Source organism: Ictalurus punctatus, chromosome 3 (assembly GCF_001660625.3).
Source record: "Ictalurus punctatus breed USDA103 chromosome 3, Coco_2.0, whole genome shotgun sequence".
Classification (NCBI taxonomy): Eukaryota; Metazoa; Chordata; class Actinopteri; order Siluriformes; family Ictaluridae; genus Ictalurus; species Ictalurus punctatus.
The window spans coordinates 15974794-15999421 of record NC_030418.2 but is presented as its reverse complement, the minus strand read 5'-3'; the positions used below and the strand labels follow the sequence as shown (position 1 = coordinate 15999421).

General features: G+C 39.5%; 1 protein-coding gene across 3 annotated transcripts; it reads left to right on the top strand.

Moving 5' to 3' along the window:
* The first annotated feature begins 2482 nt into the window (after positions 1–2482).
* ccar1 (cell division cycle and apoptosis regulator 1) lies at positions 2483–24276 on the top strand. Of its 3 annotated transcripts, none has more exons than XM_017463984.3 (26): positions 2483–2589; positions 5261–5416; positions 5705–5880; positions 6162–6284; positions 7628–7660; positions 9761–9957; positions 10054–10180; positions 10314–10427; positions 12112–12304; positions 12426–12567; positions 15504–15659; positions 15764–15989; positions 16103–16216; positions 16618–16784; positions 17532–17742; positions 18858–18941; positions 19021–19266; positions 19371–19562; positions 19811–20044; positions 20584–20719; positions 20805–20893; positions 20976–21122; positions 21283–21406; positions 21557–21739; positions 22800–23005; positions 23136–24276. In XM_017463984.3, the coding sequence occupies exons 1-26, from the start codon at positions 2517–2519 to the stop codon at positions 23190–23192; spliced, it is 3906 nt and encodes a 1301-aa protein (XP_017319473.2). In that variant the 5' UTR covers positions 2483–2516; the 3' UTR covers positions 23193–24276. The 3 variants fall into 3 exon arrangements, with proteins under 3 accessions (XP_017319473.2, XP_017319474.2, XP_017319475.2); XM_017463985.3 differs by having other exon boundaries at positions 2484–2589; positions 19021–19209; XM_017463986.2 differs by lacking the exon at positions 2483–2589 and adding an exon at positions 2597–2907.
* Positions 24277–24628: the final 352 nt, after the last annotated feature.

The window sequence follows — 24628 nt, the reverse complement described above, 5'->3', positions numbered from 1 at the left end:
TCTAGGTGTCAGGTATGATGCACACCTTTTAGATTTCTGATATTTAATATAATAAACTATTAAATCATATATACAAAATCACCATGTATTTTATTAGTGCATGGGCTCATACACAAAATATACCATAATTTAAAGCTCAATACCATTTGAAGGGAATGACTTAGTCACATATACATGCACACACACACACATACAGTATCTCACAAAAGTGAGTACACCCTTCACATTTTTGTAAATATTTGATTATATATTTTAATGTAACAACACTGAAGAAATGACACTTTGCTACAATGTAAAGTAGTGAGTGTAGAGCTTGTGTAACAGTGTAAATTTGCTGTCCCCTCAAAATAACAACACACAGCCATTAATGTCTTAACCGCTGGCAACAAGAGTTGCCTAGTGAAAATGTCCAAATTGGGCCCAATTAGCCATTTTCCCTCTGCGGTGTCATGTGACTTGTTAGTGTTACAAGGTCTCAGGTGTGAATGGGGAGCAGGTGTGTTAAATTTGGTGTCATCTCTCTCACACTCCCTCATACTGGTCACTGGAAGTTCAACATGGCACCTCATGGCAAAGAACTCTCTGAGGATCTGAAAAAAAAGAATTGTTGCTCTACATAAAGATGGCCTAGGCTATAAGAAGATTGTCAAGACCCTGACACTGAGCTGCAGCACGGTGGCCAAGACCATACAGCGGTTTAACAGGACAGGTTCCACTCAGAACAGGCCTCGCCATGGTCGACCAAAGAAGTTGAGTGCACCTGCTCAGTGTCATATCCAGAGGTTGTCATTGGGAAATAGACGCATGAGTGCTGCCAGCATTGCTGCAGAGGTTGAAGGGGTGGGGGTCAGCCTGTCAGTGGTCACACTGCATCAAATTGGTCTGCATGGCTGTCGTCCCAGAAGGAAGCCTCTTCTAAAGATGATGCACAAGAAAGCCCGCAAACAGTTTGCTGAAGACAAGCAGACTAAGGACATGGATTTCTGGAACCATGTCCTGTGGTCTGATGAGACCAAGATAAACTTATTTGGTTCAGATGGTGTCAAGCGTGTGTGGCGGCAACCAGGTGAGGAGTACAAAAACAAGTGTGTCTTGCCTACAGTCAAGCATGGTGGTGGGAGTGTTATGGTCTGGGGATGCATGAGTGCTGCTGGCACTGGGGAGCTACAGTTCATTGAGGGAACCATGAATGCCAACATGTACTTTGGAATGCCTTCGGAGACTGGGCTGCAGGGCAGTATTCCAGCATGATAACGACCCCAAACACACCTCCAAGATGATCACTGCCTTGCTAAAAAAAGCTGAGGGTGAAGGTGATGGACTGGCCAAGCATGTCTCCAGACTTAAACCCTATTGAGTATCTGTGGGGCATCCTCAAATGGAAGGTGGAGGAGCACAAGGTCTCTAACATCCACCAACTCCGTGATGTCGTCATGGAGGAGTGGAAGAGGACTCCAGTGGCAACCTGTGAAGCTCTGGTGAACTCCATGCCCAAGAGGGTTAAGGCAGTGCTGGAAAATAATGGTGGCCACACAAAATATTGACAGTTTGGGCCCAATTTGGACATTTTCACTTAGGGGTGTACTCACTTTTGTTGCCAACGGTTTAGTCATTAATGGCTGTGTGTTGAGTTATTTTGAGGGGACAGCAAATTTACACTGTTACACAAGCTCTACACTCACTACTTTACATTGTAGCAAAGTGTCATTTCTTCAATGTTGTCACATTAAAAGATATAATCAAATATTTACAAAAATGCGAGGGGTGTACTCACTTTTGTGAGATACTGTGTGTGTGTGTGTATATATATATATATATATAAATTTAATTAATAGGACATCTATTTCAATCCAGTACGGGTCATTTTGACCCTCTTTATGCATTCGTGAAGGTTTTTTTGGTTCATGCATTGTAGGGTTAAATATCAAAAATCTGAAAGGTGTGCATCATGGTTGTGTGACTGTAAGTCATTCCCATCAAATACTATAGAGCTTTAAATTATGGTATATTTTGTGTATGAGCCCATGCACTAATAAAATACATGGCATTTTTTATATAGGATTTAATAGTTTATTTTATTAAATATCAGAAATCTAAAAGGTATGCGTCTTACCTGACACCTAGATGAACACTGTACAGTTGATTATATGACTGTAAGTCATTCCCTTCAAATGCTATTTAAGTTAGAATCGTGTGTAACAATGTCGTATGTAACTTTAGAGACGGTCCCTTAATATCCACATATCCGCGATTATCGAACTTCCAACGTCGAACCAACTTTATGCCGGTCTTCTTGGTTGTGATTTCATATCACAACAGTGCATATTGAATTTAGGGTGCATGATGGAACATTTTTTTAACTAAGGAAATATAACTTAATAAATAAAACCCAACGTTTATAAGATAATATTTTTTAATTATTTTTACGCAAAAACGCTACATTTGGAACAGAGTGCGTGCTTGGTTACACCTTCCTTGATGCCTGGAGTAGTTAATATTTGTTTGCTTCAAGTGGTATGACGTCACCCGAACGATGCGCATGCGCAGTGTTCATTCGCACCAGCGCTGTTTCTCCGTGTATTACCAGCGGTAAGTGGCTACGATGCATGTATACTATGGAGAATCTTGTTCAATATTTGTTATGGTTCTGAAACACACAACATTCTGCGCAGCAGATATTATTTTGTTTGTTAATTTACGAAAGAATTGTTGCGACTGAATGTCCAGTAACAGCCTCGAGCTTAACTAAGGATATGCTAATCACTGGTCCTCAATTAAAGCGCAGTTTAACAAAGTGTCCCAGAGCGCGGCGCACTCGGAGCTCAGGGCTAACGCTAACGCTAGCGCGGTGAGCTAGTCTGCTGCAGGCGGTGCACGGTTTGCGGACTTGACGTTTCTAACCACAGTGTGAGTAGATAAAGAAGTTTACTTCGAGAAAAACATACATAACCCCTTTGTTTTTCATGTTTCCTGAATGCATTGTCGTTTATTTAAAGCCGCTGGATATCGCTGCTGTTGTAGAATCGCCTAGCATGTAGCCGATATTATATATGGCTTGACAATATGCTTTAGCACGCATTTAGCCCATGTTAGCTTAGCGTGTAAACTGAAAGAGGAGCAGGCTAGCTTGCTAATTTGCTAGTTTCATGGCCTGTTTATATGGCTGGTGTTTATGCTGAAATATACAAATGTACGACTAGCTAACCACGCTGCGTTTTCCGCAGCACAGGCCACAGCTTCAGTGTCGTTCATTGTGGTTTTAACCCACCTGATAAATTTGTTGATGTATTTTAAAATGTTCCTTACAGCAGACATGTTTACATTTTTATCGGAGACAGCTGTAGGATTGTGGCTAACAAGCTCGCTGTGCTGTACGATATGGACATGTAGAGAATATCGCGATATTTCCTGGAATATATTCAGACTAACCGGTGTACCAGTGATGTGTCACGGTTAAAGATCAACCTGCGGGATTTTTAAAAACAAAAAAAAATTCTTTATTGTAATAATGACACGATTTATCATAACATGCTCATATATCTTATCTGGAAATGATAAGATGAGTCAGAATGGTCACAGGAAGAAAACTGGTTGGTTAGAGGGATCAGTTTCAATTAATATTACAATAGACCAAATCAAAATACCAGTGAACTAACATTTCATCTCAGCACCACAAGAAAAATGACAAGGGCTGTGTCTCGATCAGCTCCCTTGGTGGGGAATCAGTATATTGTGTATGAGAGCTCAGGCACTGGTAAGGACCCTGGCTCACCACACACTGGGACACTGGTAACTCAATTCCCAGTGACATGACTACGTACTCATGTTTTAAAACATCACCAAAAATTAAAAACTTTACAATACTTAATAAATATTTTAGTTCATGTGTCATATAAATTTGTTAGCTTAATCACATGCATTTCTGTCATGTTGTTAAAGGCAGAATCATATGCTAGCTAGTGGATTAAAAAAAGACTCAAACTGTATATAGAATGTCAAAGTTAATCGTTAATGTAAGTAATCATTTGAGAGCTACAGCAATGATTACAAGCTACGTACATTTGTAGATGGAAGTTGGCTGAGGGTTTGTGTACCCCCATACCGGCCCAAACCAACACCCCCCCCCCCCCCCCCCCTTCCAGCGGAGCTAGGAGCGATACACAGGTGTATCCTATGCGTAAGTGTTTCTTGCTGAAAAACCTGACGCACGTATTAATTCCCCTCCTGCTTTACATCTGCCACAAACTCAAACAAAAAGTCCTTTGATGATGTGATGTAATTTTTTGTGAAATATAATGAAATAATATGCTTACAATGAGTATTGTGGTTAATTGATCCTTGCACGTTTGTATATGCAAAACTGCACAAAAGACGCATCTTTTAATAAATAAGAAGATCCCTAAAGCGCACTGAGGTCATCCAGCTGAGCACAGTCGTCATTAACTGACATCGCTTTTAAGTGACACTTGAGAGATAGGATATTCCATTTCCTTCGATTTCTCTCTCCTCACATCTCATCCTTGCATCCTTCCCTCACACCCTAAGGGGGTGGAGCTAAGACGCGAGGAAAGGAAATGTGGATGCACAAATAAGAAATGAGAAGCACCCTGTGTCATTTTCATTAAGGGAACTTGAGTGTCAATGCTCCCTGGTTTTTTGCAGTGCATTGTGGAATTTTTTTTTAGGGAGTGAACTTTCCAGTGCACTGGAAGGATTTTGCATTTGCGACCGACCTTAAAATGTCCTACTCCCTAATCAGTGCCCAGACTACTGAACAAGGGAGCTGATCGAGACACACCCAAGGTTTAATGGGCATGATCCTCAAAGTGGGGTCCTGGAAGCATAGTCAGGGAATTTAAAATTTAAAAAAAATTTTTAATTCTGTTATCAAATTTAGTCTAATAATCATTGCGATCTTCTAGTTATGGGTATGTTTGAATTGAATCGGTTTAATCCATGCTTCCTTCTATAAATGATGTCTACATGAATCTGTTAACTGTTTTAATAATTAAAAAGAAAAGTTCTGTGAGTGGGGTGTTGAAGAATAAAGAGCTCTCTGACTCCAGTGCATAGCCAAAATATAATTATTTATACAATAAGACTGTGAACAGTGGATTGTGTTCACAAAATAAACATGTACCGAGATGGTCTGTCATTGCTTATGGCTAAAGGGGGTTCCTGTCTTCAGAAAAGTTTGACAACCTGTGGTTTAATATATTGTTGATTTTCATCTTTGTAAGTGAGATTATTGTTTCCGCAGGACATCATTTGCTGCTGGTGCATCAACACCATAAGCCATCCTCCATGGCTCAGTTCGGAGGACAGAAGAACCCTCCGTGGGCGGCCCAGTTCGCTGCAACTGCGGTGTCTCAGCCCGGACACTCGGCACAGTCCCTTGACTTGAACAGTTTACACTGTGAGTAATATAATAAGTGATACAAATTATTGTTTTTAAACAAAATATATGTATATATTTATTATCATTATTACTGGTAATTTCTCTGTAATCAAATTGTGAAGTTTAAAGGTTTTGAACCATGGTTTATTTAGTGTTCACTGCATTTCGGGTTCACTTCGGTTCACTGTACTTTGGAGTATGTTTAGTCTGCTTTGTTCTAGATTCTGTCCTGCCAGATTGTGCAAAGCAGTGTTTGCTGGGAAGTTGCAGCTAACTTATTTTGTTCTACTGTTTGTCCTGCTACAGCTTTGGGTGTTCAGCAGCCATCTCTTTTAGGTGCTTCCCCCTCCATGTACTCCCAGCAGTCAGCCTTGGCTGCAGCGTCCCTCAACACGCAGTCCGCTGCCAATTACCAGATTTCTCAGCAGACTGCGGCTCTCCAGCAGCAGGCAGCCGCAGCTGCTGCAGCTGCACTGCAACAGGTGAGTTAGTGTAATGTTGCACAATACTCTGCTGTCTTCATGGGTTAAAAGTGCTGGAATTCGGGAGTTCATGAAAGCCCTCACTTAGAAAGCACGCTATTCACATTCCAACAGTACAGTATTCGCTCGCCAAGGATCGTAATGTTTTTAAAGAGATCATGCTGGTGGTCTGAATGTTGATGATGTACTGCAATATCACTGTCTCCGTGCTCAGCATAGCGGTAACTCCTCTCACAGCTGCAGTGAATAAACATGAGGCTCTGCCATGTGTTTAATTTTAGTCTCAGATCAATTCAGCCCTGCAGCAGTACCAGCAGCAGCAACAGCAGCAGCAGCAACAGCCACCTCAAGCTCCCCCACCACAGCCACCTCCGCAACAGACACTCTACAATGTCCCACATCAGGTACTCAAGCTCATCCAATTATTTGTCACGTATGTCTTTTCGCACAAAGAACTTAATCAGACTTTTATACTGTCCTGGCATGTAACACAGAACATGTAGGACCTAATCTACATTCAATGGAATATCTCCTTTTTTTGTGTGTGTATGGAAGTAATATTGTCCTGGTAGCAAAAGAAAAGTGTAATGTGCATTGCTAAATTAAACTACTCTGTGACTGATTGTATTTGAGCGTCTCAAATTAATCTCATTGCTACATTATTTGGCAAATTCACATCTTAATGCAGCACTTTATAATTAGTGGTTGCAGATGACACATCTGCAAGGTTATTTCTCAAGTAATTGATTGAATGAACAAGCAGCACAAACCTTTTTTCACCAAAAATATTCATTATGGAGGGCAACAATTTGCTGTTCAGCTGTTCACAATTAGGGCGAGAAAGGAAATCCAGATGCATAGCTTCTGCTATTAACTGGTGTTGACACACTGCAGATGCTGGTGTAATGTTAAAAGAAAGAAAGACAGAAACACGCATTTTTAATTAATCAAATATGTATAAGACCACGTGTAAATGTGGCTCATATCAGAGTTTGAAAGGATTGGACTTTTTTTTCCTTCTTTTTTTTTTCTTTCTTTCTTGCTGGAAAAAAACTCAGATCTTTTTGGTCTTGATATTTGTATGATTTATGTGAACAGTTCCTTGTTCCCCTTCATAGTAATGGAAATATAAACAGACTATTCCTGATGATGAAGGCGTCAGCCAAAAAAAGGCAAATACCAGAAAAAAGGCCTGCCAGGATTTTCAAGCAAATTGGCTCTCAACATCATCTTTAAACAAGCTTCATAGTACAGCTATGTACGATCACATTTTGTGATCTTGTAAAACATTTTAGATTTTGTTACGTGCAGGATCAATTGTGCTGTGTAAACTTTGTGGTGCTTCAACACTAACAAAGGTTTGGCTGCCTATGGAGTTTTGTTGACTTGATTTAAATTCAGCTCATGCAAACCTGGATTCACTACTTCATACTTTTTTCTTAATTACACTCTTTTTAAACATCAAAAATTGCCTTTATAGTGCAAAATAATCATTACAAGTGAGTATGTAGTGCGATGTTCAGGAAGTGTCCCAGGGTTGATTTCATGCCTCTTAGCTAGTTTGCATCATGCAACTTGTTGACTGGTTTGTTATTTATTCAGGTGAAAATTGTTGCTGCATTATAACAGTGTGCATTGAATGACCTTAGGTTGACATGTTTTAAACTTTGTAAATAGTTTTTCTGTTGTTACTTTGTAATTGTTCATTAATTGCTGCTGTTGTAATTATTCCACTGTTTTTTGACAGCTCCCACAGCCTCAGCCTGCTCTGCTTTCACAGGTAAACTTCATTATTATTTCTTTCCCCATTAAGCTTACACATTCAACAAAATATATTTCATTAAAGGGTAGCACCTTTACTTTCCCCAAAAATTGGTATGTTTGTTCGAGATATAGTCAATGTTAAATAAACATTTGTGTAGCCTGCTCCAAGAAGCTAAATAATTTTTTAAACTGAAGAAATGCAACTTCATTTAACTTTATTTATCATCAAAGCTCTCCAACTGGTGATTTAATATGCCATTGTAGGTCATGTAGTTATGCTCACCAAGCACTTAATTATGAACACCTAATAAACACCTATTTAATTAGACGATCGTGTGACTGCAGTGCATAAAATTATACAGATACAGGCCAGCGGCTTCAGGTAATGTTCACATCAGCCATCAGAGGGGGGGGGCTACAGTAGGCTACAGTAACTCTGATAACCACTCTACAATTGTGGTGAGAAGAAAAGCTGCAGTTGCAGAACTGAGGCTGCAGTGGGCACAGGCAAAACTGGACAGGTGAAGACTGGAAAAACGTTGCCTGGTCTGATGAATCTCGATTTCTGCTTAAGCACACAAATGGTAGGGTCAGAATTTGGCACCAACAGCATGAATCCATGGACCCAACCTGCCTTGTGTCAACAGTCCAGGCTGGTGGAGGTGGTGTAATGGTGCGTGGAATGTTTTTTTTGTTTTTTTTTGGGCACAATTTGTACCTGTTAATAGGAATCAATCATTTGACTATGCTACGGCCTGTTTGAGTAATGTTGCTGGCCATGTGCATCTCTTTATGGCCACAATTACCCATCTTCCAGTGGATAATTCCAGCATGATAATGCACCATGTTACAAAGCAAAAATCATCTCAAACTGTGTGTTCTTTAGTGACCTTCAGGATCTGAATCCAATACAACACCTTTGGAATGTGGTAGAACAGGAGATTCGCAGCATGAATATGCACCTGAAAAATCTGCAGGAATTGTGATGCAATCATGGAAAAATTTCTGAGATTCTGGTCTATGTCGACATCTTGTGGAATGCATGAAATGAATAAATGAGGCTGTATTGAGAGCAAAGGGAGTCCCTACCCAGTATTAGTATAGTGTTCCTAATAAAGTGCTTGTGAGTGTATGTCTAGGTGGGCAATCTTATCTGGAAAGGGCCGGTGTGGGTGCAGTTTTTCATTCCAACCAAGCAGGAGGCACACCTGAGTCCACCTGTTTAATCAGTTGATCTTGGCTTTCAATTGATTCAGGTGTGGCTTCTGCTTGGTTGGAATGAAAACCTGCACCTACAAAGCTGATGTGACAAAAAAAAAAACCCACCTATGCACGGGTGCACTAAAATAAAAAATTTAAGTACGATTTTTGCGCTCAGCATTTTACTTGTCTTTGTACAGTTTTAGCCAAATGTTTACATACACCTAGGCTAAAGATTTGCCCTATATTTATTTTGGCAAGGCAGTTAAGGCATCTACTTTGTTCACATCTACTTTGGTCATTTTACAACAATCTGTTAAAGACAGATTTGTTTACTTTGTACAATAGTTAGTTCCTGTCCTAATTTTATGGTCGAGTAGCGTTTCAAAGGTGCCTATATTTCCTCTAAGCTCACTGAGGCTTTTCACTCTGCTCGTCTGTGATCGCCATGTAAAATTATACACAGTACAATAGTGTTACCGACATCATCAGAGGACATGCCAAACAATACCTTTCAGGAATATAACTTTTGGCTTAAAATATGAATGCTTGTGAGATGAAGTTGAAAAGGAAGTATCAAAGCCAGTTTTACTGGAAGCACCTTTAACGGGATTGTACAAATCATTGTGAGCTAACTAGCCAGTGGAGTTTGATTGAATTTAGCCTAGGTGTATGTATAATTTTGGCCTGTATTTTGAATATGATGTAACTATAATATGACGTTGATTTTATTTGTGCTTCTACGTTGAAAGTTGTCAAGCAGCATCATTATAAAACACTTGCTGTGGCATTTGACCTGCTTTTCTAATGAGCCTAATCCTAACATGGGGAGTGTCAATAGCATGACCGTGCTTAAGTATGGTCTCTGTATGGCTTTCTGTCATTCATTTTAAGAAATCTGGTTTATGTTCCCCAGCCCCCTGTTGCTTTGCAGACCAGTATGAGTTTGTCGAACCCACAGCAGACGGCACAGATCACAGTATCGTACCCGACCCCCCGCTCCAGCCATCAGCAGCAGACTCAACCACAAAAACAACGTGTCTTCACTGGGGTTGTCAACAAGCTGCACGATACATTTGGGTTTGTGGATGAAGATGTATTCTTTCAGTTAAGGTAAGATGCGGTAGTGAAGCTGTGTTTTCAGTGGCTTTTAAATAATGGATATTTATAAAAATGCTGATTATTAACATGGCTCTATTATGTTTCCAGTGCTGTAAAGGGAAAAACACCCCAAGTGGGTGACCGTGTTCTGGTGGAGGCTGTCTATAATCCCAACATGCCCTTCAAATGGAACGCCCAGCGCATACAGACTTTACCTCAGTTACCCAACCAAACGGTGAGCAAAATCAACTTGCCAAACTGATCCACTACCCAAAATCGAAATAACCAACATGATAACTGGTTCTATAATGCTTTCAAAGGATGCCATTGCGGTGATGTTGATTATTGTGCTTTTAATCTCCATATAGCACCAGGCGGCCCAGCCCTTACCTCAAGTTTCCCCACAGCTGTCCAGCTTTTACTCTGACGCAGGAGTACAACGCTACACTGACACATACACAGCGGTGGATTCAAGACCAAATGTAACCTTTCTTTTGAAGTGCTCCCTCTTATCTTCTTTCTTGAAATAGTGCATTCATGTCATGCTGACATAATGGCAGTTTTACGGTTTCAGCTAGTAAAAGAAATCTTTGTCGTACTTTACCCGTAATTACCGGTCGAAATCTCTCTACTTTGACAGTTGTGACCGCTGTCTTGTTCTATACAAACACAGACAAACAAGCAACTGCCACAGCTAAAGGTTGTTAAAACTATGAATGCCTAGTTTTAACTGCTGGATGTAAGATTTGGGAATGTTATGCTCTCTAGTAGAAAAATGGTATTGTGAGCTACTCGCAGAAGAATATTTTGTAATGTGCTCTTCTCCACTACCCAGGTTAATTTGACTTCTGCGTAAGGCAAGTAATACACATGCAGAGAAAATTCAGGACAAAATTTAGAGTACCAGTTGAAAGAACAAATCTTCCATCCGATAACAAGAGCAGGTCGCTTAGTCCTGTTTCATGACCAGTTTTTCTGGATAAGATAAAGTGATGGCTGAAGATGAATGAATTGCTGGTCATTTTCAAATAATGATGTTCTACAAAATAGTGTTTAGTGTTCTTAATACAAACCGTAGTTTAGCTTTCTTAATACAAACTGTTTACATGTTAAAAGCTTTTTGCGAAGTGCTTGCTATCATAGCATAGAAAGAAAGCTGGTTCGCTACTGAATACATTTATTTTTGTTTTGTGCGAGTTGCCTGAGTTTGAACATCTCCACAAGCAGCTATATTGATTAATTTCTATAACTCTTTCATGGCATGAATGAACTGAAATACTGCTTTTTTTCTCCCCCCCCCCATTGCACAAACAGGTGTTAGTTGCAGTTTTTTGCTGCTCTTCCCTTCTGCCAAAGATGAGCTGTGGCTAACATGTTACTGCTTCTGCTCTGGTTTACAGCTTTATGCTTGTGTGTTAAATGCCAGTTTTTATACTCTCTTTTCTCACAATTCGTAGTCTGTCTTTGGCTAAACAGTGTTCGGGGAAATTAGGGCTTGAAGGATTTTTCTTTGTTCTTGAAGCATTCAGATTTGCTGTATGCTTAATATTAATGGAGTGCATGATAAAGCAAGCGTACACTAGCTGATGTCTGTATTGTTCTGTGTAACTAACCAAGTATATTACCAAGAAGTGTAACATTCAGGCTGCCTTAGCACTTCCTAGTTCTAACCAGTCCAACATCTCTTGTAGTCTTTCCCATGAGTTAATAAAGGTGTATGTTTATATTTATTTATTTATTTATTTTTAACCTCTGAGACCGAATGATCATTAATGACTGCATGCTCATATTTTATCACAGTCATGGAGTTTTGTCTTTAAGCAATGGCCAAAAGTGATAAATAATTGATTTTGTATTTGAACTACTTTCTTACTTATTCTTCTTTACTTGTCTCCTTATCATGGGATTTATTTGTTTCTTTTCATCACAGGGTTCTTTGTGTTTTAACAAAACTTTCCTTTAGGTCATAACCTTTTATAATGCGTTGCTCAAATTCATATGCTGGAAGTGAAACAGATTTCATATACTCTGTGGTAAATTGTGTTTAAAAAAAATGAAATGTATACCATGCACCCATATGTACCACTGCCAACAGGCAAGTCCCAAACTGGTTGCTATAATCCTCTGACTGGGTTGATTCTGACTCGCATGTACTGCATGTTTCAGAGCCAGCCTCCTGCTCCCAACATGATGAAGCCAGGCCCTTCCATGATTCAGTCTCTACCTCCACCCACCACGTTCAATGTGCCGGCACAGGGTCCCCCTCCCTCGCTGCTTCAGGCGCAGCTTTCAGCAGCCTCTCTCGCACCATTGCTTCAGAATCCTCCCCAGCCTCTCCTTCCTCAGCCACCTCCAAAAGGTAGGGTATCTTAAGCCAGCTTCCCAACAGGTTCTGAGTTTGTGCAGAATGAGAGATATTACTACATTTATACTGTGTACCTTATACTATGTTTTATCTGTTGGTTCTGCCTGTCTTATAGATTCAGTCTTTTCAGGGGGGTTACTTCAGCCTCCCGTGCGGATGATGCCCCAGCCTCAGCCTGTGAGACGCATAGAGCCGTCTCCTCGCTTTCCCAGCCGCAATGATCGACCAGAGCTCATTCTGAGGAAAGAAGACAGAAGGTCAGTATTTATGTTTTTGTTTGTTTATTATTTATAAGGTAAGGTTATTTTCTATAGGTCATTTTTAATGCTCATTCCCAGTTTGGCAATAATTACTGCTATAAGGTGTATACATCGTCTACATACTGTACATTAATGCTTTTCAGCAAATTGTTGCTTTATTTACTAAACATCCTCTACGTGGTTATCATTTCTTTGTAAACACACACGGAGTTACCTCTCCCATTCATGATGAACTTGTGTTAACACATCTGGTGTTACATGTAATTGCAAGTCCATTACAAACTTGCAACAGCTTCCTGATCCAGCCATATGAATGATTTCAGTATGTTCTTCTTTTGTCAAAGCCATTCTTAAACGCGATCTGAAAACTATCTCTCTCTCTCTCTCTCTCTCTCTGAGATATATATATATATATATATATATATATATATATATATATATATATATATATATATATATATATATACATATATACATATATACATAATGTGTGTGTGTATATGTGTGTGTGTATATATATATATATATATATATATATATACAGTTAGAATTTTTGTAGCAGGACACAATACTCAGTATGTCATTTGTTATTTATCTTTATATTCTTGTTGAAACATGTCTAATCAATATAACGAGAGAGTTCAGTTTTTTCTGTCACAGTTATCAAACTTCCACCACAAAAAAAATCGTTTGGTCTTGGACATTAAACTCCCGATCTGAAATAGGGTCACACTCCATCCCTGCCCATGGTGGAGGTAGTGTTGGAGAGCTGCAGCCATCGCAGGTCGTCACCGACCACCGGTTCTGACCAGAAAGCCGATCGCTCTGTTCAAGCTATCAGTCTGTGCCGAGTACAGTGTAGTGGGGGAAACTTTCAGGGTTGGTAAAATAGCTGTCCATCGGCGTGTATAAGCTGTATGCATAACTATTAAAGGCTGCTGAATGAAGCGGAGGCCAATGAAACTGCATACCTTAATTCTTTGCTGCATCTTGTCACAGGTTTGCAGTGCACTGCATGGCACACACATCCCTGTTCTTCCCCTGACTGATGGATAAATTCTGTCATGTGACACTTTTTTGCATGAATACAGTTTTTTTCCAAACTATATCTTCGCGACATTTAAAGTATCGACATAGTTTATCTGCTAAAGTTAAACAAAAAAAGATGTTGACATTTGTGTAATGTTATCGATAATTTGACTTTCCATCAGCTGCATCGCTATACATTTCAATGAACTAAACCTTTTATCGCAAAAAACCTTGGATTGAAACGTGAGGTATCGGAGCCTTTTTTTTGTTTGTTTGTTTGTTTGTTTTTCTCTCCTCCTCCCCCCTTCTCCCCTTTCCTTTGTATCCAGTCCTCTTTTTTTGTCAAACATGCTGTTGGTGTGTTCATGCCCAAAAAGATTTTAATATCCACACGACTTCTGATAGTGGTTGCAATGACACTTGAAGTGCAGCTTCTGCATTTTATATGCTGTTCTCCAAAAAGACTTGTTTCATGCAATGTGATTAAGCAGCTTATTGTTATGAAGATGGTGTCTAATTGTAAGCTGTGATCTGTGAGTTTTTCTTTTCTTTCTCACCATCCTCCTCAATGTAAGTGTAGGGTAGTATGCATATGTATTTTTAAATACAGTGCTATGAAAAAGTATTTGTGTATCTCCTACTAAATTGTTTCAGAAATTAAAACAAATCTAACATAAAACATAGGAAACTTGAGTAAACAAAAAATACACTTTTTAAGTGATACTTTTTTTGCGTCAATAAATAACTATCAGTCTGGGAAGGATTACAAAGCTATTTCAAAGTCTCTGGGATACCAGAAGACCACAGTGAGCGCCATTATTTCCAAATAAAATTCTGCACAGTAGTGAACCTTCCCAGAAATGGCTGACCCTCCAAAATTCCTCCATGAGCAAAACTACTACTCATCCAGCAAGTCACAAAAGAGCCAAGGACAACATCAAAGGAACTACAGGCCTCTCTTGCATCAATAAAGATCACTGTTCATGACTCCACTATCAGAAAGACACTGGGCAAAAATACCATCCATGTGGAGAGGTGAAAACCACTGCTAACCCAGAGGAACATTAAGGCTAGTCTGAATTTTTCCAAAACACACCTTGATGATCCTCAAACCTTTTGGGGGAGTGTTCTGTGGACTGAGGAGTTGAAAGTGGAACTGTTTGGAAGACGGGGGTCCTGTTACATCTGCTGTAAACCAAACACCGAATTCCAGAAAAAGAACATCATACCTACTGTTAAGTATGGTGGTGGATGTGTGGTGATGTGGGGTCTGGGCATCTTGCAATAATTCATGGAAACATGAATTCTGCTCTGTACCAGGAAATCCTGAAGGAGAATCTCCGGTCTTCAGTCCGTTAGTTGAAACTCAAGCACAACTGGTTTATGCAGCGAGACAATGACCCAAAGCATAGGCGTAAGTCCTAGTCCTAGAAGTAACTGAAAGACTGATCTCCAGTTATCGGAAGCATTTGTTTGCAGTTATTTCTGCTAAACGTGGCACAACCAGATTTTAAGTTAGTTTTATACATTGGTGATGGGTGTTTTAATTTATTTATTTAATTAATTAATTAATTTTTCTTCAATAAAATAATTCAATAAGTAAAAACTGTATTTTGTTTACTTGGGTTACATTAGAGTTTCTAGAGACTTATGTCTGTTCAAAAATGCAAATCAAATAAACAAATAAATGTCTTTACGAACAACTTAAATTAAAAATATTAATTAGGGGTATAAATATATTGCCACATGTTTTGGGATATTAACTAAATTATATGCATTGTAGTTAATTATTTTGTGACCCAGTTTTGCATCTTCACAGCTCCAGGTTCGAGCTCAGCCCCGAGTTTAGGTTACTATCTGTGTGGAGTTTCTGTGTAAGTAATTAAATGATCATTTGCATGCAGTCGGGAGAGAGACCGAGAGCGGAGGCGATCCAGAGATCGTTCCCCAACTCGCAAGCGCTCAAGGGACCGGTCACCTCGAAGAGATCGTTCTCCAAGACGTCCACGCAGAGTTGTACCTCGATATACTGTACAGTTCTCCAAGTTCTCCCTGGATGGGTAAGGCTTGTACTTAATTTTTACTATTAAACAGTAATTTAACATGCATGTAAAGTACACATGCATATAATAATTGCATGTCTATGCATGTGCTCACTCCACAGATATAACTGTGACATGATGGAGCTTCGACGGAGGTACCAAAGTCTTTACATCCCAAGTGACTTCTTTGATGCTGTATTCACCTGGGTGGATGCCTTTTCCTTATCACGACCATTTACTTTTGGAAACTACTGTAACTTCCATATCATGCATAAAGAAGTGGACTCTTTAGTGAAGAACACCGCTGTACTGGACCCTCCTGATGCCAATCATACCTACAGTGCTAAGGTGTGAGGACACATTGTACCTTTTTTTTTTTTTTTTTTCTTTACTTTTTTTTGTGGCATCTTTTTCGTATATTTTTGTGAGTGCTACCTAAAAAAATGCTGCTTGTGGTGTAGGTGATGCTGCTTGCAAACCCCAGTCTTGATGAACTATATCACAAGTCTTGTGCCTTGGCTGATGATCCACAAGAGCTGAGGGACTCTTTCCAGCACCCAGCCCGTCTCATTAAGGTAAAGCCAGAAATATAGTCATCCCACATCCTTATTCACTACAAATTACAGTCAACTTAGAGTTTGGTAATTAGTAACCTATTTATGTGCCACTACTGCAGTATGTTACAGGACAACTGGACAAATGTTTCACTAAGGCTATCCAGACAGTTATTCAATAGCTACCAAATTGCTTGTTGTTAGGAGGGTTTTTTTCTGCTTCTCTAAAAGCTAAATGCCAAGTGTCTATCCTGTTTTTCATACAATGCTGCTGGCTTTATTTGTGTCAGTACCTTTAGTGACAGTTGTGTTAACTGATGTCGCCATCTTGTTTGCATGATGATTGCTGTAATACCTCTTCAGCACTATAATGTGTATAGCATATGATTTATTAATTTTTTTGTCAACTTGTTTCTTATCAGTTCTTGGTTGGGATGAGGGGCAAAGATGAGGCCATGGCGATTGGTGGCCACTGGTCTCCATCCCTGGATGGAGCTGACCCAGAGAACGATGCCTCAGTCCTTATCAAAACAGCAATACGTTGTTGTAAGGCTCTGACAGGCATTGATCTGAGTTTGTGTACCCAGTGGTAAGTACAGCTCTTTTTTTCCAAAGTTGTTCTAATTTGTCTCATTTTACATGTGTGCATTTGTCAGCATTAGTCCTGAGCAATGCTAAAAACGCTAACTGAAAAACATCAGCATTCTGTGACTCACTGCATGGTTTTGACAAAGCTCTGAAATGTCAGGGGCTTATTTGTTTACTTAACTGTAATTTATTTTTTTGCTCTTTTTATCTTTACTTTGCAATGTCCTTTTTTGCTAACGTGTGTAACTGTCATGCCTCAATGTGGTTGAATGCACTTAATCTGTTGCTAGAAAAGCAGAGCCAGAGGAGTCGCCGCCACCATTACATTCTGTTTTATGACATTTGACATGTTAAATATCTTATATATTTAACTTGCTTTCACTGTGTCTTTTGAATATGTCTTCCTCTCACAACCCTGTGGTGTATAAGCTATCCCTCACAAGCATCCAGTTCAGACTCTCAGTTTCTATGGGGAGGGGTCTGGCAGGAGGGCAGGCGAAAATGTCAGATTTCTTGTTCGTTTTCGTTTATTCTGTCTGTCAATTTTCCCAATACATGGCTGCTGTTCATCGTGAGAACCTACTGTGGAGATCTGCAGACTTATTTTCATGTCCTATTCTGGGGTCGTTTTACCACAAAGTGGGGCAATGGGATTGGAGCTGTGTGTGTTTATGGAAGTGTATTGGGGTTAGGCCTTGTGATGTCTGACAGAATGTTTCTTTCCAATGCACTTCTTCCTTTGCGACAGGTATCGTTTTGCAGAGATTCGCTATCACCGCCCTGAGGAGACTCACAAAGGGCGGACAGTTCCCGCACATGTGGAGACAGTGGTTTTATTTCTCCCGGATGTTTGGCATTGTCTTCCTACCCGCTCAGAGTGGGAAGGACTGTCCCGCGGACTCAAGGAGCAGCTGGCAGAGAAACTCTTGGCTGAACGGAAGGAGGCTGATGGAGAACAGGCACTGAATGCTAATCCTTTTCTTCTCATTTCCGCTTCTCACAGGCACAGGAATAGACAGACAAACACTCAAATACACAAAAACAAACACAGGCATCATACAAAAGCCCCTTTTTACTGTCCCTGTGTGTCCATCCTTTTTCCTCAACCCCATCCCCTCCTGCTTCCTTTACTTGCTCTCCCAGCACACCCCACCCCACCCAGCCTGCAGTCACACACAGCGGAACAGATTAGGAAATACTTTTATGAGACTGCTTCAACTGGTAAAACAGATTCTAGCTCTGCCTGTTCATAAATTCAATGAGAAACACACAATTTTTTTGTAGTGTACAAATAGACATAATTCAGTTCCACAGTTTGCTTGTGGGATGTGCACATCATTTAATTTGGAAATTGTTGACATTATGGAATGGTATGCTGGAATCTGGAGAACCAGTTGTGATTTAAAAAAAATGTGTGTTTCAGAGTGTTTTCTGTTATAATTAATTTTATATTTCAAATCAATATCTGATGAACTCCAAAAATTCATTAGGTTTTCTTTCTTGTCTGTCCTCATTTATTTATTTATTTATTCTTTTATTTTTTGGTTATATATTTGGCTATATTTTTTGGATTGGACTGTACCTAGACTTTTGGACTTGATTTCTCCAGGGAGGTTGCTTGGTCCAAGGACAGTCCTCTATGGTAAATGTTAAAAATGAGAGAAAAGGCGTAAAAAATTAAGTTGCAAATTAGTTATAGGGAATCTTTACACACACTGAGTTGGAGACCATCTGAGTGCATCTGTCACATTTCTTGGACCCACTGTCATTGATTATCTTTTTGTATTCCACAGAACTGGCATTGATTGGCCGATGGGTGAGGTTTGGATCGGTTATAAAAGCTAGAGAGCTCCCATGTATACTAGAAGTTGACTCATTTGGTTTGGGGGGGGTTTTTTTGTTTGTTTGTTTGTTTGTTTGTTTTTTTGTTTTCAAAATCGAAACCTCAGTTGGAGAAGAAAATGAGACTCTGTTTTGACCTTGCTTCTTGCACGGATCAGCTTTTATTTCAAAAATGAAGAACATTTTAGAGGTACTCTTTAACTTTTTGTTCATCTGTTTTTAACTGGTGTAGGAGGAAGAGGAGAAAGATGACGACGATTCCAAAGAGGTTACTGCCCCCACTCACTGGTCTAAACTCGATCCGAAGTCTATGAAGGTAAAATTGTTGGTTAATCATTTTGGCCCCATTCCCTGCTGAGCAGCTTCTTCATCGGTATGTGTGTGTCTGTGTTTAGGTGAACGATCTGCGTAAGGAACTGGAGAACCGATCTCTGAGCTCCAAAGGATTGAAGTCCCAGTTGATAGCTCGGCTCACTAAGCAACTGAAGGTGGAGGAGCAAGTGGAGGAATCTAAAGAGCCTGAGAAGGTTGAGCCTACCAGTGTGGAGGAGGAGGAGCCCTGCAGAACGGAGGAAGATCGTGAGGTGAAAGATAACTTGAAACTTGATTTCACTCATATTCGGAACATGTCGACTCAAATTGTGAGTGTTGTTTGTATACTAAGATAGAAATCGTATAGAAGGAAGTCAATTGACTCTGTGTTTATTTGTAAGATTAGTCAGATCAAATCTGTGTTGACTTTCAGGAAGAGGAACGTAAGCGTCAAGAGGAGTTGGAGCGTCAGCGTAGGGAAAGGCGTTACGTTCTCCCAGATGAGCCCACAATCATCGTTCACCCCAACTGGGCAGCCAAGAATGGCAAATTTGACTGCAGCATCATGTCTCTAAGTGTGCTGTTGGACTACAGGCTGGAGGACAACAAAGAGCACTCCTTTGAGGTTAGGAAACCTAATCCACATTTTAACAGCTTCCTTGTAAATCATTATAAATTGTATATAAAGATTGCTAGCAAGTGCCATTTGTGTTGATGTAACGCATCTCACAGTGTGCATATTTTGCGTAAGCGTATTGAGTGGTGCTGTAGTTTGCTTTCTGTATTACATGCTAGTAAAATTGGACTAGTCGTAAATCTCTTCATAAAATCATAAATGTCCTCTAAGTGATAGTTTACTGTGCTCCTGTTTAGGTCTCATTGTTTGCCGAACTTTTCAATGAAATGCTTCAAAGAGACTTTGGCTACAGGATCTACAGAGCTCTTAACGCCCTCCCGAGTAAGGATGAGAAAAAGGAAAAGAAAGATAAGGCAAGGAAAGATGCCGAGAGAAAAGAGGTGGACAGGAGGGATATAAAGAAGGAGAAAGAGGACGAGAATGCTGAGCCAGTCTCAAAAAGACCAAGAGAAGAGGAAGATAGGAAGCGGGTGAGTGGATCTTGCGTGCTCCCATGTGTACTAGCACTTGCTTCAGGTCATAATTGCGTTTAATAAAATCGTGGACCTTTTTCCTTATTCACCAAGGGCGTTTTTGGTGTATCCGTACAGTCAAATTTGACAAGTTTTAACGACCTGAAAAACCTGCTTGATTTGACTGCCAGTCAGTCACTATCATCAGTAAGTCTAAGGAATATAATTATTCATAATAGCGATAACACTTATTTTATTAACTGTAAATTTGTAAAAGTGAATCAGAATGCTCACACATATATCATTATCGGCTCAATTGAGTCAGGCATGCATTTACAAGAGGCACCATGTAGTGTTGACCTGGATGCAGAGTCTTGGGTATACAAAAGATTAGCTGCAAACAGCTTTCACAACTGCCTTCCGGTGAGCTTAGGAAGCGGTTCAATTTTCTACTTGATTTCACTAAACATAGCAAATGAATAGCTCTCCAGGGAGAACATGGGACCCTACTGATTTCCATGAAATAATTGGAAGCACCTTTTTCTTATGTTTTACAGGACGAAGACAAGGAGAGGACTTTGAAGAAAGAAGAATCCAAAGATGACGACGATAACGAAGATGAAAGCAGCAATAACAATGCTGACGAGTATGATCCTATGGAGGCTGAGGATGCTGATGAATATGACGATGAAGGTATATCCTGTATCCTTGTAAAGAGAGGGGTTTTTTTTCATGTTGTACAAATGTATCAGCTGAACCTCACGGTTATAATTCGCAGATAAAGACGATGAGGATTCCAGTGGGAGGGATCGGAGGGATGACCGCCGCGATGATAGAAAATCAAGAGATAGATCATCTAAAGATAAAGTGAGCTCTTTGTGGTCAATGTAGTCCTTAACAACCATTTGTTTTCTGCACGCTGAGATTAATTGCCATCTGCTATCTGTAGGATGACAAAAAGAAGCAGATGGTCACATATGACAAAGATCTCCTAATGGCTTTTGTGTACTTTGACCAAAGCCACTGTGGCTACCTACTGGAGAAGGACCTGGAGGAAATTATGTACACACTAGGCTTGCATCTCTCCAGAGCTCAGGTATTACATATTTATAGGAATCGTTTTAAAACAATTTACTTTATCACTTTGTGATTAATATTTGAAAGCTGTTTGAACAGAGATTTGTATTTGTCTTATAATTACTTATAAGGAGTGTTCAGTTCCGTGGTAGTGCTAACAGGCTAAGAATCTCTTGTAGGTAAAGAAACTGTTGAGTAAGCCATTAGTGAAGGAGAGCTGCTACTACCGAAAGCTAACGGACCGAGCCAAAGATGAGACTGGTCCAATATGGACAGCTGATTCTCAACTCGAGAACTCCTTGGGTAAGTAATAATGCTAAGTGACTGCTAATACTTTAACCAAAATAATAACTTGGTTATGGTTAACCTTATTAAACAGAACAACCTTGTTACTTAAAGATAAGCCATTTAAAAGTCATCATTGGTGATTAACAGTGCTTTGCTGATTTACAGGTAATCGACCTCTGCTGCCCAGTCAGAAGACAAAGCGAGAGATGGCGGACAGTGACTCGGGCAGCCTTATCGTTTATAATGGCGCTATGGTAGACGTAGGCAGCATGCTACAGAAACTGGACAAGAGTGAGAAAGCCAGAGAGGAGATTGAACAGAAACTCATGCAGCAGGACACTAAAATGGGTAACGTATACAGTCACTGTCGCATTAACACCATATCACAAGAATGGGTGCTTCAATGTTTGTAGTTTGCATATGAAATTATCACTGTAACCAGGATTTGATCCAAACAGGGTCAAGGTCACATGTCTGTATTAGGTGTTTCTTAATAGCTTCCTTCCTGTTTTCAGTATATTTCAAGTGTATTTCTGGCCTACTGATTAGACTGCATCCTCACATGCCAAATCATGTCAAATCAATTTGTGGACTTTGGGGAGGTGCTATGTACCATGTGTATGCTTAATATGACTGTGTACCATTGTTGGATAATGTTTTACAAGTGTAATTGCATTTCTAATGGTCTGGTCAGCTCTATGTTGTTCTGGGTCACAAGTTTTTGTGGTTGATTGCCCTTTGTCCGATAATGTTTTGTCAAACCACCAAGCTTTATTTTATTGAGCTGTTTTGTGAAGCGCTTTGCCATTTGCTGTCATAGCATCATTTTCCTCAATATAAAAATATTATTCTTGGTCATTTTTGTCTCATTTGTTTAACTGGGTTCCCTTTATCTACTTTTAGGACTTGTGTGAAAATCTAATGATGTTTTAGGTCATATTTATGCAGAAATGTGGAAACGTTTAAGGGTTCACAAACTTTCGAGCACCACTGGACTTACTTGCACTATGTGGACACCTGACCATGACACCCATATGTGCTTGTTGAACATCCCATTCCAAAGATATGCAGTTGGTGCACTCGTTGTTGCCATAACGGCCTTTATTCTTCTGGGAAGAGTTTCCACTAGATTTTGGAGAGTGGCTGTTGGGATGTGCTCCCTTAGTTCCAGTGAAGGGAAATTTTGTCATTTTAAAGCATGTAAAGACCTTGTAGACAATCGAGTGCTTCCAACTTTCTTGCGTCAGTGTGGGGAGAAACCACATGGGTGTGATGGTCAGGTGTCCACAAACTGTAGGCCATATAGTGTACTCATTTAGTTTATATAGTGTATTTATTTTGTTTCAGGCTTTTAAAATGTCTGTTATTGTGCACAGCTGCCATATTGAAACAGTGCTTTGCATTGCAGACGAAGATGCAAAAAAAATATCAGAAATGGAGTCAACTAACCGCAGTCTGATGAGAGAACTGGAGCAGGTGAAATCCAGCCTGAGAGAGACAGAAAAGAGTCTCCGAGCGTGTGAACAGCAGAAGAGCAGCTACCAGAAGCAGCTTCGCAGCACTCTGCTGAGCCTCGGCACAGTAATGAAGGATCTGCAGAATGTCTTACCTAACGTATGTAAAAACTATACAATACTGTATAATAATGTGAAACTCGGTCTGATCATTTTTAAATTAAAATATAATAGAATTGTTTTTTTCTATGATTTTCAGTGTATATCAATGTTTTGTCTGTCTAACATAGGATGATCATCCTGAAGATGGTGGCCAGAAAACTCAAATTAATGGCTCAGATGACTGAATTACCATTGCACGTGTCTGTGACCTATTAACATGTTTAAACCTGTAAATAAGCACTAAACTCGTTTAATTAGAAGTTGTGGGGGGGGGGTTTGTACAAATTTTAAAGACCGAGGAGGTCATGCTGGTTTAGTTTTCTCCTCATAATGTTTGTTTTTTTTTTCCCCAGACTTTCTACATAATTTATGTTAATTTCATTCAGTACAAGGCTTATCCAGTTCATTTGTGATTATTTAATTCTTGTTCTAATATGATAAGTGTCATTGATTTCAGAGTTCTAGCAAAAAAATTTCTTTTTCTTTTTTGGTTGCCAGTAATCTTTTCTTTTCTGTCAAAGTTCTATCAGTTTGCTTGGAGGTATGAGTGATTTATCTAAGTTTAATTAGCAATAATGATGTTATTTATATGTACAAAGTATGTAGAACAGGTTAAAAGGTTTATTTCACATTAGAACCTGGGTAGAATTATGTATCGGATGGCGAGCCAGGCTCAGGGTAGATATCTTTTATTGTACTGATGCCACAGATCTTTTTGTTTTGTGTGTAATATCTTTGCCAACACTTTGCTAACTTGCTGCTATCCTGTTGGTTGATATGCATGCATCATCATAGATGCATATTTGCTTAATCCTGACAGTTCGGAGTATGTTCTGTGATCTTTTGGTATCCAGTGAGGACGGTACTGTGTGCATGTAAAAAAAAAATTATTATTATTTTTTTTTTTCCATTTCAAAAGTTAATTCTGACACAAAAGCTAAAAATAATGTTTCTGATATAGTGGTTATTGTAATAAACTTAGCTCTGGCTCTGTATACTTCAGAGGAATCCTAAAGTACTCTACAGAATATTCCAGAATTGTAGTTTGTGTGAATGTGAAAAATGTTTTTCCCATATTATTTTTCTCTGTTCGGGCATCATCTTTCGCAGCTGGCTACAGTTGGTGGGTTATAGGGAAACCGGGGGGGGGGCAAACTTAGTAACAATTAGCCCAAAGCAACCAAGTGCATATTATTTTTCTAATACAGATGTACTACCATGGTTGTTCTGTGTAAAATAAAGAATTAAATGGTTCATTTTAACTTTTCATTATGCGCTGCTGCTTTCTAGTCATTTTTATTGGCGGCTAAATGTTTGGGCGTTTGTGAAGCCGCCAGTCATGTCCTTTAGAGGGCAACGTTTGACAAATTAGGAGCTTTGCATTTCAAGGTGTGTTGTCCTGCACAGTGCAGTATTGTTTACTCTAAATGTTTTTAATTGAAACATATCCGAAAGTTTCCAGGAATGCTATATATTATACATAATATATGTGGCTGTCATTCGGGTCATGTTAAAAATTCTCCATTAAGAAGCAACATAAATTTTCTAAGAATGGGGCTGATTCTTAGAAGATAAAATAAGGTGTTGATTATTCGCCCATGTAGATTATCCAGAAACCTGG

Coding starts and splice junctions, on each gene's coding strand:
- ccar1 (XM_017463984.3), top strand. CDS start 2,517: ATGACGTCACCCGAACGATGCGCATGCGCAGTGTTCATTCGCACCAGC. Junction 21,123..21,282: donor TGCATCTCTCCAGAGCTCAG/GTATTACATATT, acceptor AATCTCTTGTAG/GTAAAGAAACTGTTGAGTAA. Junction 21,407..21,556: donor TCAACTCGAGAACTCCTTGG/GTAAGTAATAAT, acceptor GCTGATTTACAG/GTAATCGACCTCTGCTGCCC.